This window comes from Felis catus, chromosome B1 (genome assembly GCF_018350175.1).
Source record: "Felis catus isolate Fca126 chromosome B1, F.catus_Fca126_mat1.0, whole genome shotgun sequence".
Taxonomy (NCBI): domain Eukaryota; kingdom Metazoa; phylum Chordata; class Mammalia; order Carnivora; family Felidae; genus Felis; species Felis catus.
Genome location: NC_058371.1, coordinates 117106649 through 117119256, shown reverse-complemented (window position 1 = coordinate 117119256; position 12608 = coordinate 117106649). Strand labels below are relative to the sequence as shown.

At 36.3% G+C, this 12608-nt stretch overlaps 1 protein-coding gene across 3 annotated transcripts in view; it reads right to left on the bottom strand.

Annotated features, from left to right (window-relative positions):
- Nucleotides 1–482: 482 nt before the first annotated feature.
- Nucleotides 483–12608, bottom strand: part of PPA2 (inorganic pyrophosphatase 2) — a 91453-nt gene continuing 79327 nt past the window's right edge. For all 3 annotated transcript variants that reach the window (XM_006930935.5, XM_006930936.5, XM_023252885.2), the window contains 2 exons: nt 1769–1805; nt 483–699 (listed from right to left, as the gene is read on the bottom strand). In XM_006930935.5, the coding sequence (XP_006930997.1) occupies nt 665–699; nt 1769–1805 (72 nt within the window). In that variant the 3' untranslated portion in view covers nt 483–664. The remainder of the gene's footprint in view (nt 700–1768; nt 1806–12608) is intronic.

The window sequence follows — 12608 nt, the reverse complement described above, 5'->3', positions numbered from 1 at the left end:
ATAAGAGTACAGTTCCGGACCAGAGGGGTTGAAGGAATTTGAGAAGACATCCAACAGAGACCCCAGACGACAGACCTGGGCTTCTTTTGTAGATTTGGGTGTCATCACCAGAGGGATGAGAATTGAAACTAAGGGGCCTGAGATTCAGAGAGTTTAGGCCCTCCAAAATATTAAGTTACAGGAAAGAGCTTTCATAAATGTAAACACGTACACAGGACTAGTAAGAGGACACAGGTTGGCTAAAGAAAGGTTCCACCAGCAACTTGCAAAAAGATAATATGGTGTGAAAATGAGAATAATATCTATACAAATCTATTAACTTACTAAATTTATAAATTCTACATTAACCCATAGAAATAAAGCTAATAAAATGGTTGGGTTCCTTTGGAACCCAGAAATTAGTATAGTCAAAACTCACTGCTTCTAAATTTCTGCTATGAAATTAAACAAAATCTTCTTTTCATACCAATACATATCCCAAATAATTCAAAAATTTCAGTTTATTTACATATTGTATATCTCAAAAGAAGTTGGGGAAAAAAATGAAGTTTTAACAGGAAGTCAGTGAATTCTCATAGCTCTGCTGGTCTCCAGCATTTGGGGAGAGGGAGTCGTGGAGTCCTCGGAGATTGGAATCTTGATGACAGAACTTCAAATGTTCCAGTCACTTGCCAAGGAAGTGCCATACTTGCTCTGTGTCTGAAATGGTGGAAGGGGGTGTCAGAGAAGGGGTAAACAGCAAGGGAGAGAGAGAGAGATGGAGGGAAGAGAAATTTCAGTTACACCTTGAGGAAGTATTTAGGCAGATAAAAACAATCATGAGCTTGCTATGACACACTTCCCTATTTAAAGTTACTCCCCTTTAAATCCCAAGTTCTCTCATTTGGCTCAAGCCTTATATAAAACTGGGCTAAACACGCCGGAGCCTTCCCATTTTATTTCCTACATTTTCCTGGATCATTTTAGTCTCTACTGAACAACACAGAAGTTAGTGTCCTAGCGTCAGCATGAAAGGTCTAGGGAAAAAACCCTGTATGGTAAAATTTGACTGTTTGTCAAATATCCAAAAAATGGAATAGTATTGCAGAGAAACAATCTGTTAGTTTCCCATATAAGGAATATAGCTTGCTTTCCCATGAAATGTCTATGGATTTGTTCTTTTCTAAACACCGTAGAACTTGACAGAGTAAACAGTTCTCATTTTTCCTCCAATTTTGCGAGCTGAATGCTCTTCTAATGTTTTATATTAAAACAAAGGGCCAAAAATTTTGCAAAGTTTCAAAGACAAATGATATGTGTCTATGCTTGTATTTTGAAATTTTTACTACAGAACATTTTTACTTGTTTCTCAAAACAGCTTCAGATAATGGCAAGAAAAAATAAAGTTATTTTCCATCCTACGATAAACTGTGATTTTAAGATATTTATTTAAAATGAATGATTCATTAAGGTGACAAGATAATTAAAAGAATCTTCCAAATTCAGATTACCTGGAGTCTCATTAAATTTATCAGAATTACCTGAAAACTTTCAGTACTTCACCAAAAGTCACTAACATAATCAAACTATTGTCTAGCCTAAAAGCAGTAAATGTGCTCCTTTTCATTTTTTTAAATTACAAAATAAATGATTTCATTTGAAAATTTTAGTGACTATTTAAAAAAGTTATTTTACTTGGTTTATATAACTTTAATTAATCTACTGTGCTTTTTTGTCTGGTTTCCACCACTATAAACACATCTAGCTCAAGAACCAAAATATACCATACCTTCTTCATTACTTTCCTTATTCAGTGACGAGGACACCTGAAAGATACAGACAGAGATGAATCCCTGTTATGAATATTTAGATGTGGCAACTACGCCCAGAACGTTTGTTTTGTTTTGTATTTTTATGGAACTATACAACAAAGTTTACAAGCAACGGTTCTCTAACCTGAAAAAAGGAAGTACTTCTCTTTGCCTTTAATTATCACTGCTTCTTCTTTTGGATAAACAAACCACAGACTCAGAGTCAAACAGAAAAAGCATGCTCGAAAATATTTTTCTCATTAACCCATGGGAACTACTGAGAATGTGAAGAGAAGAGAGAGAGAGGTTTCCTTTCAGTTGTTTCTTTGGCCGAGGACTAGGGGACGCAAACCCAACACACACATTCACGGATACGTCAGGCACACAAACACACATTGTGGAATTTATTTAGCTGTCTTCCAGAGCATTTAAATTAATTTTTCTGTTCATTTCCATGACTGGGCCAAGATTTTTGGAACAGATGCAGTATAATCTGTGATAGACAAGTTTGAAAGAAAAGCTTTTCTCAGATACCAGATTTTTTTCATAATTAAGAACAATACATTTTTTAGTTTTTTTTTTTCTTTCATCTTGTTTTATTGAGAGATTCCCTCATCCACACAGAGGAATGCACAAAGCCCAAGGATAAACATCTATGCAGTCACCACCCAAGTCGAGAAATGGAATAGGCCAGGCCCTTCCCCAGTCATAACCTCTTTTCCCCTAGGGATAATCACTACCCAAATTTTGTAACACATTTCAGATTTCATATTTAACAATCAACTTCTAATTCTAATTCTCTGAATTTGCTCATCCTAAGTAGGAAAGATCTGCCTCTAACACTTGAGGTCTGGGGCAAAGGTACAAACGGAAGACCACATACCACACATGGTAATACTTAAAAGTTCTAAATCAAGCTAACAAAATGATAAATTGAACATAAAGTATGTTCCATTCTATTATCTTGATAAATATACTTTTGTGATGACTTGGAAGCCTTGCTTGGCATTCTAGACACCTCAGAGACTGCCTGAACATAGCCGAGTAAGGAAGAGAGGCACAGGGCCCTCAACCTACCCCACTTCTCTTCTTTCCTCAGGCTCCAGTCTGTATTGAGGGCCTCATTTGTGCAAGGGCAGAAACTCCAGGCCACAAACCTACACACTCCCTTCCTCCAAACAGCCACCCACTGGCCCCTGCAGAAATGATGCAAGCAAATGATTCACACAGGAATGAGCACAGACCTGGGGAAATGCCCACAGAGGCTGTAGGAATAGGCTTGTAGCAACCTGGGCAAAGAATTCCAGGGTCTTGAGTAGCTAGAGGGTGGTACGGAACGGGGGCGCTTGGCTCCTGGTGAATGCACAACTATGGTCCCCTGGTCTTGTGGGGAGGGATGTAACTGGATGAAGGCCAAAGCAGGACCCTCTACAAAGCAGAATGCAAAGTAGGGCTCTCCTTGCTTAGGTATAAGGGTACTACTAAAATCAAGTCAGTAAGGAAGAAAAACTTAAATTTCAGCAATATTAAAATAGTCCCTGTAATGATTAATGTGTTACCTTGGAGGGTGTTTTTAGCTGAGATTAACATTTAAATTGGTAAACTCTCAGTGAAGCAGACTGCCCTCTGTAATGTGGGTGGGCCTCAACTAATCAGTTGAAGGTGTGAAGAGAACAAAAAGACCAGCCTCCCAAGCAAGAGGAAATTTTCCAGCGAACTGCCTTTGGACTTCCCCTGCATCACTGGCTCCCCTCTTGTCTCCAGCTTGCTGGCCTACTCAGATTTTGGACTTGTTAAGCCTCCATACTCACTTTTTACATGTATCTACATATCCTATTGTTTCTTTGGAGAACCTTAATATATTCTCCTGAATCATAAATGGTTTCAAGTTATTTTTCTCTCTACTCTTTACGAAAAAGGCCAATCAAATATGCTTTATTTTCGGTCACAGAAAAATCAGGTAACAATGTAAATAAATAAAGAAGACCTCTGTATAATGTCATGTAAAACCTCCTTGAGATTCCCAAGTACTTCAAAAAAAACAAAAATTCTATTCACCTTCCTAGCACAGAGAAAATGCTTAAAATCATGGTTGGTTTTGAGATGACAGAACTTATGTAAAAACCGGGTATGAAAGCACCACCACAGTATAAAAATTATACTGAGAGTAGGCCCTTGGGATTTGATGGCTCTGTTTTGCTACACAGACTATAAAACAGAGTAACCTGTTTATTTCTTGGAAATTGGTATGCTCAATCAACAGTGCAGGACATCTATCACAAAGTTTGTTGGAAAGTTAGCTGTTTAGATTTCCTGTTTAGAATGGGCAGCTGTTTCTTGCTGGAGCTAACATTTCAGGGGAAGAAAACGTATGGTATACATATGTACATCAGAGACGTGGAGAGTTTGGTTCCAAATCACTGCAATAAAGCAAATACTGCAGTGAAGTGAGTCAAATGAATTTTTTGATTTCCTAGTATGTAAGAAAGTATGTTTGCACTATAGTCTATTAAAATACAGCGTGCAATAGCATATCTAAAATAACAATGTACATACCTTAATTTAAAAATTTCTGAGAAAAAATGCTAACTATCATCTAGGCTTTCAGCGAGTCAGTCTTTTTGTTGGTGGAAGGACCTGCCCTCACATTGCTGGCTGCTGACTGATCATGGTGGTGGTTGCTGCAGGTTTGAGTGGCTGTAGCAATTTTTAAAACTAAGACAACAACGAAGTTTGCCACACTGATTGACTCCTCCGTTCATGAATAAGTTCTCTGTAGCATGTGATGCTGTTTGATAGCATACTACCTACAGTAGAACTTCTTTCAAAACAGGAGTCAGTATTCTCAAACCCTGCCCCTGGCTTTACCAACTGAATATATGTAATATTCCAAATCCTTTATTGTCATTTCAACCATCTTTAAAGCATCTTCAGCAGGAACAGATTCCATTTCAAGAAAACACTTTCTTGGCTCATCCATAAAAAGCAACTCATCCATTCAACCTTTATCATGAGATTGTAGCAATTCAGTCACATCTTCAAACTCCACTTATAATTCTAGCTCTCTTGCTATTTCTACCACATCTGTAGTTACTTCCTCCACTGAAGTCTTGAGCCCTCAAAGTCATCCATGAGGGTTGGAATCGACTTCTTCCAAATTATGACTTCTTCCTATGAATCATAATGTATTTAATGATGTCTAGAATGGTGAATCCTTTCCAGGTTTTCAATTTACTTTGCCCAGATCCGTCAGAGGAACCACTTATCTATGGCAGCTACAGCCTTATGAAATTTTTTTTTTTAAGTTTTATTTTTATTTTGAGAGAGAGACAGCCTGAGTGGAGGAGGGGCAGAAAGACAGAATCCCAAGCAGGTCCCGGGCTGCCAGTGCAGAGCCAGATGTGGGGCTCAAACTCATGAAACTGTGAAATCATGACCCAAGCCGAAACCAAGAGTCGGACACTTAACTGACTGAGCCACCCAGGTCCCGTGAAATGTATTTCTTAAATGTTAAGACTTGAAAGTCGAAATTACTCCTTTGATCCATGCACTGCAGAGTGCATGTTGTGTCAGCAGACACGAAAACAACATGAATCTCACTGTATAGCTGTTGGCACTCTTGGGGGACCAGGTGCACTGTCAATGAGTGATAATATTTTGAAAAGTCTTTTTCTAAACAGTAGGTCTCAACAGTGGGCTTAAAATATTCGGCAAACCATATTGTACACAGACGTGCTGTCATTCAGGCTTTGTTGTCCCATTTATAGAACATAGACAGAGTAGATTTAGCCTAATTCTTAAGGGCCGAAGGATGTGGGGGATGGCAATAAAGTCACCAGCTCCATTAGCCTATTCTTTGAAACTCTGAAAGCCAGGCACTGACTTCTCCTCTTTGGCTATGACGGTTTTAGATGGCAGCATCTTCCAAAAGAAGGCTGTTTAATCCACACTGAAAATTCGTTGTTTAGTGTAGCCACTCTCATATTTTAGCTAGCCTTTCTGGGTAACATGTTGCAGCTGCCTTTACCTTTAACTTCTGTGTTATGGAGAGGCTTCTTTCCTAAAACCTCATGAAGCCACCTCTGCTAGCTTCCAACTTTTTTTCTGCAGCTTCCTCAGCTCTGAATTTACAAAATTCAGAAAAGTTAGGGCCTTGCCCTGGATCACGCTTTAGCTTAAGGGAATGTTGTGGCTGGTGTGATCTTCTATCCAGACCCCTCAAACTTTCTGTTTCATCAATAAGGCTGTTTTGCTTTATCATTTGGTTGTTCATGGGAGTAGCCTTCAAGAACTTTTCCTTTGTGCTCGCAATTAGGTTAATTTTATGAAGCGAGAGGCCTACCTTTTGGCCTGTCTTGGCTTTCAACATGTGCATTCTCCATGAAGCTTTATCGTTTTTAACTTCTGATTTAAAATGGAAGATGTGTGACTCTTCCTTTCACTGGAACACCTGGAGGCCACTGTAGGGTTATTAATTGGCCTAATTTCAATATTGTGTTTCAGGCAATAGAAAAGCCTCTCTGTGGGCCAGATGGGAACAGCCAGACAGTGGAACAGAACGCATATAACATTTATCCATTAAGTTCACCATTTCATATGAGTGTGGTTTGTGGCACCCCAAAACAATTACAAGAGTAATATCAGAGTTCACTAATCACAGATCACCACAACAAATGTAATAATAAAAAAAGTCTGAAATATTGTGAGAATTACCAAAATATGACACAGACACAAAGTGAGCAAATGCTTTTAGAAAAACGGCACCAATACACTTGCTCAACACAGTTACCACAAACCTCAATATGAGTACGATGTAGTATCTGTAAAGCACATAAAGTGAACTGCAATAAAAGGAGGTATGCCTGTACAAAATAGGACACTTGGGCAACTCCTCATTAGCCTCACGAAAGAAATGGACAAACTACTCTAGCAGAAACATCATCCCATTTTATTTTAAAAATAATTTCTGGAATGTTCTTATAACTTCATTCTTTTCAAAAGATCATTTCTACTTTTAAGTAATGTCCACACCCAACATGGGGCTCGAAATCACAAACCCAAGATCAAGAGCCGCATGCTCTACCGACTGAGCCAGCCAGGTGCCCTCTTATTTCTTCATTCTTAAAATATATTTCTTGGTCCGTAAAAATATTCAGTATGCACAAAGCTTTGTATAAAAGAAAACGAACATCCCAAGTCTAGAACTCAGAGATAAGAACTATTATAGTTTCAAGGTCATTTTTTTAACCTTTTTCCATGTTAACTCATGCCAAAAGAGAGATGGATATTTAAATTTGAAAACAACAAGGGGTGCATGATACACAGCCACTACTATTTAATTCTTCACCTAGTCAATGGCCTCCTGATTCATAAACATGACAACAAACTACACCTTCTTACAGGAAGTGGAGTAACTAAGAGAAGCACCTAAAACTGACCCAATCCCAATTCTGTCAGGCGTCCCCATCACTACATTTTCATGGTTAGAAACATACAAAGGATTTTCAGTTACTTACTGGAAAAATGTGGGCACCCTCTAATAATCCAATACAAATTCTCCACAAAAGAGTATTATTTTATACTCTTATTTCAAAATACTATCTTCTCCCCTTTTCCCACTCCAAAAATACTTCCTCATGAATATTAGTATATTTGATTTCTTTCCAACTAATCTACAGTTTGCATTACCAAAGTATGTCTTTTTCTTTGACCCATCAAAGAAAGCTCACTCTAGCCTCTATCCCTATTCATGCATAAACTATATTTTGAGTTGATACGAACCATTAATAAAACTGCTCTGTACTTAGTGTTTCCCCTTCTAAAAAGCCCACTAGGTCCCTACGAGCATCTTTCATTCCAGGTTACATTTGTTCAAACTGACTAACACGATACACTGATTGAAACAATATAAAATTGTGCTTTTACTATATGAGTTGATGTTCTTTCACTTTATTATTATAAGGGTTCAAAATTAAAGGGAAAAAAAGTTCCTGGTTTTTCATTCAGGTATAACAGGGTTTTTGGTTGAATTATGTTTCCAAAGTTCATAGGGCAGTTGCTCTACATTAATTTTACTTTTATATTCCTTTTGTGATTTTTGCTTTAGAAATCCAGCAAAATATGACCAATTCTTAGTTATCCAGAAACAAAATGCAGAAGTATTTTAAGTCGTGTAAGTTTAATCTACTGCCTCTCCCTTTCAATAATGTATGTAATTGGCTAGAATCTAACAAAATGGTTGATTTTATTTTAATTTCTCTTGTCCAGGAGCACCTAGGTGGCTCAGTCAGTTGAGCATCCAACCTTGAGATTATGACCTGAGCCAGAATCAAGAGTTGAACACTCAACTGACTGAGCCATCCAAGTGCCCCACTTTTATTTTTTAGAGAGAATATATTTTTAAGTAAAATAGAAAAATCCCCTTTTTCCTTCTCCTTCCAAGTACTACTCATTGTGCATCCATGAACCATCACCACTGCCATCTCTAAGCTTTGTGTGCTCCAGCTTTACCTGAGACTGCTTTTAGGGGAAACCTGGCCATGTGAAAGCAAAAACAAACACTGCAGCTGCTAAGGCTTCTCTGAGAGGCACTCTCTCATCCCAGTTCCAGAAGTTTCTAGTGCTTTCCATCACTCCTATGAGCTAAAGATTCACAGTCTCATGAGATTGGGCCCCTGCAACTGAGCAGGAGTGTGCTTATTCTCCTTGCCCTGAATCCTAGATTCTAAGAATTTTAATCCCCATGGCTACCAGGGTGTAGAGGGTCTGAGGCAGGTCTAGGAATTTCTTTAACAATGAGTGTGGTTCTTTGTCACCCTACATGTACTGAGTTTGTGTGTGCCACCTCACAAAGTTCTTTTATTCCCCCAGTAAAATGACTACTGTCACCAAATATTTAAAAACCTTACAAATTACTCAATTCAGACATTCCCCAATCCATTTCCTCAGAGAGCAGATTACAAGGAAAGTGCTTAAATAAAAGCATGTGGGAGAATTCTGGGTAAAAATTCCCAGATGGGAAAAGTAGTTAAGTATTAGAACAAGTTGTTATATTGTGGAAACTAATTTCTTCTCTTTCCCCCTCCTCTTCTTCCTGTTTAAGTCTCTGAATGTAAGACTAATTCTCACTGAATAATTTATATTAGTCACAATGACTTTTACAATACCCAACAATGGAATGGGCTATCCCATGAGGGAGCATAACACTGGAAATACTCAAGAGGCTGGAATAGAAGGGATTTTTCTCTATGTGGTCAATTTAACTCAACAACATTAATGCCAAGTAACAGTAAAATCAACGTTTATTAAATACTTTCTGTTTCACATTTTACCTGGATTATCTCATTCAGTTCTCTACACTAACTCTTGTAAAAAAGATATTATTATTAGCTCCATTTTATAAATAAAGAAACCAGGCATAAACAAGTTAAATAATTTGCTTTAAGTTATAAGTGAAAGACCTGGGATTTGGACCTAGACAGCCTGACTCCAGAACAAACCTTTTTTTTTCCTGTTAAAAATTTCCTTGGACTAACTCTGACATGAAACAAACTGTGCATACTATATTTATAGCATGTAGTTCTGACACATGTACACACTCATAAAGTCATTATCACAATCAAGATAATAAATATATTCACCATCATCCCCAATTTCTTCCTGTCCCTGTAAGAGAAATTGTAAAATCTTTCCTTCCTGGCTCTCTCCCAAACTCTCCAACCAATGATGCTTTGTGTCATCATACATTAGCATTTACATTTCCTAAAATTGTATATAAATGGTATGATATAATATATATATGTATGTCTGCCTTTTTTCACTCAACATTTTTTTTGAAACTCAGCCATGTTATAGCACAGATCAAATATTTCTTTTTATTGCTGAGCAGTATTCCCATGCTTAACATACACTCTGAATATACCACAATTCATCCATCCATTCACCTGTTGATGGACGTTTGGGCTGTTTCCAGTCTTTGTCTATTACAAATAAAGCTGATATAAACATTTGTGTATAAGTGTTTTTGCATGGACATATACTTCCATTTCTCTTGGGTAAATATCTAAAAGTGGAATGGCTAGATCATATGGTAGGTAGATATTTAACTTCTCAAGAAAATGCCAAACTGTTTTCCATAGTGGTTGTATCATTTTTCATTCCAACCAGCAGACTATGGAAGTACCTCCACATTCATGCCAACAACTGGGATGGCCAATCTCTTAAATTTTTAGCTATTCTAAAAAGTGTGCATAAGCATGTCACTGTGGTTTTTAATTTGCATTTTCTTAATGATTAGTCAAGTTAAGCATCATCTCATGTGTTTTCAGTATGTCTTCTTTGGTAAAGTGACCATTTGCACATTTCCTTTGGAGGTGAAGGGATGGTTTATTTTCTTATTAATGAATTGTGAGAGTTCTTTATTCTAATACAAGTCCCTTTATCAGGTATATGATTTTCAAATATTTTCTTATAGTATGTGGCTTCTTTTCATTCTCTTAAGAGTATTTTTTACAGAACAGAAAACTTTAATTTTGGTGAAATCTAATCTAAAAAACTTTGCCTAACTACCCAAGATCAAAATAGGTTTATAGTTTTAGGTTTTAAATTTTGGACTAGGATACATTTTAGACAATTATCATATAAAGTGCAAGGTATGGACTGAAGTGAGGTTTCTTTGGTACCCTATGGAATAACCAACTGTTCAAGTCCTACTTATTTAAAAGATTATCATTTTGAAAATCAGTTGTGCACATACATGTAGGTCTATTTCTGTATTTAATTCCATTCATTTCTTTGTCTAGTTTTACCCCATTACTCAGCTCTCTTGATTATTGTAGTTTTATAAAATATCTTGAAAAAAGGAAATTACTATTCCAACTTTCTTCTTCATAAGGTTGTTTATTCAAGGTCTCTGGTATTTATATATATATATATATGTTTATTAATTTGTAAAAAAAAAAGTCTATTAGAATTTGATTGATGTTGCACTGAATTTATAGATCAAAATTTGAAGAGAACTGACACAACAATGTTGCATCTTCCAACATATAAATATATCTTTCCATTTATTTAGTTCTCCGATTTCTGTTGGCAATGCTTTATAGGTCACAGGTTCTTCACATATTTTTTCCAGTGTTTTCCCTAAGTGTTTCATATTTTTGATGCCATTATAAACAATGTATTTATTTTGTTTCCAATTGTGTATTGCTAGCATATACAAATATAATAGTTTGTTGTATAGTGATCTTGTATCCTGTAACAAACTTGCTAAAGTCACTTATTCTAGTAGCTTCCAGGTAGATTTTATTGAACATTCTACAGAGACATTCACCTCATCTTCCTTTACAAGTTGGATGCCTTTTCCTTCTTTTTAATGCACTGGCTAGAACCTATAATGCTGAATAAAAGTAGTGGGAGCTAACTAGGCCAAGCGTTATGTTTATGGAAAGGTTTCTTAAGTACCCATTTAATTTGTTTATGCCTATTTCTTCTTCAGGGAATTTTGGTAGTCAGTGTATTTTGAGGAATCTGTCCATTTCATCAAAGTTGTCAAATTTAATGGTGTAAAGTTTTTCACAGTATTTTCCTTTTATTCTCCTAATGACTGTCACAATCAGCAGTGATGTCACTTGGCTCATTCCTGACAATGAAGACTTGTCTTCTCTCTTTTCTTTCCTGATCATTCTGGCCAAAGATGTATCAATTTTACTGATCATTTAAACAAAATAGCTTTTAGTTTTATTAATTTTTTCTATTGTTTTCCTAGGCATACAAATTTTTAAAGCTATGAATACCTCAAACATGCAAAAAATGAAGACATAACACATATCTACTCCCTACACTTTTAAAATAGTAACATTATTTCAGAAACTTTACAACTGAAGTCTTTTTCTCCATACTCATCAGAAATAAAGATATTTATTTTCCTTCTCAGAAGTAACTTCTAACCACCATGCTAACACTGGTGTTTACTATTCTTATTTATGGTTCTAAAATGTGAAGACCATATCTGTCTGTATTCATTAAAAACATACGGTACTGCCTTGGGTGTTTTGCATACTTTGAACTATGTATGCCTTGCTGCAAAGGCTTCTCTGCCCAACACTGCACTTTCAGGTTTTATCCATGTAGTCACATGGTTCTAATTTACCTATTTCACCTATGGCATGGTATTGCACCACAGAAATAAACTATAGTTTATTTACCCAGCTTTTATCCATAGACATTTATTCAGTTTCCAATTTTCCCACATCTGATCATATTAGTGTCTCTAAAGAATGTGTACACAGAAGGGTAATTTCTGATGGTGGATTATAAGTATCTTCAACTTTACTTACAATGACTTAATTGCTCTTCAAAGTGGCTGTACCAATTTATATTCCCATCAAACATATCAACAAGTATGAGAGGTCTCCTTTCCTCACTTGCTTAAAAACACTTGGAAAATAAGACTTCTAAACGTTTGCAAACCTGATAACCATGAAATTGTATTGTGTCTTAGCGTCATCTCATTGATTATTGGTGAGATACAGCAAATTTTCACAGGTTTACTGGCCATTTAAGAAGCCTCTTTTGTGACCTGTCCATTAATATTGTTTGCCCATTTTTATCTGACTAGGTTTTTTCTTGTTGATCTGAACAAGTTGTTAAATCTTCTGTCATTTATATGCAAATATCTTCTCCCAATCAATGGCTTATGTTTTAACTTATTTTATGGTCTAACTGTTTACAGGGTTTTTTTTTAACTTCATTTAAATTTATCAATCCCTTCCACGTTATTGCTGGCCCTTTACTATTCCATATAAATTTCAGTATCAT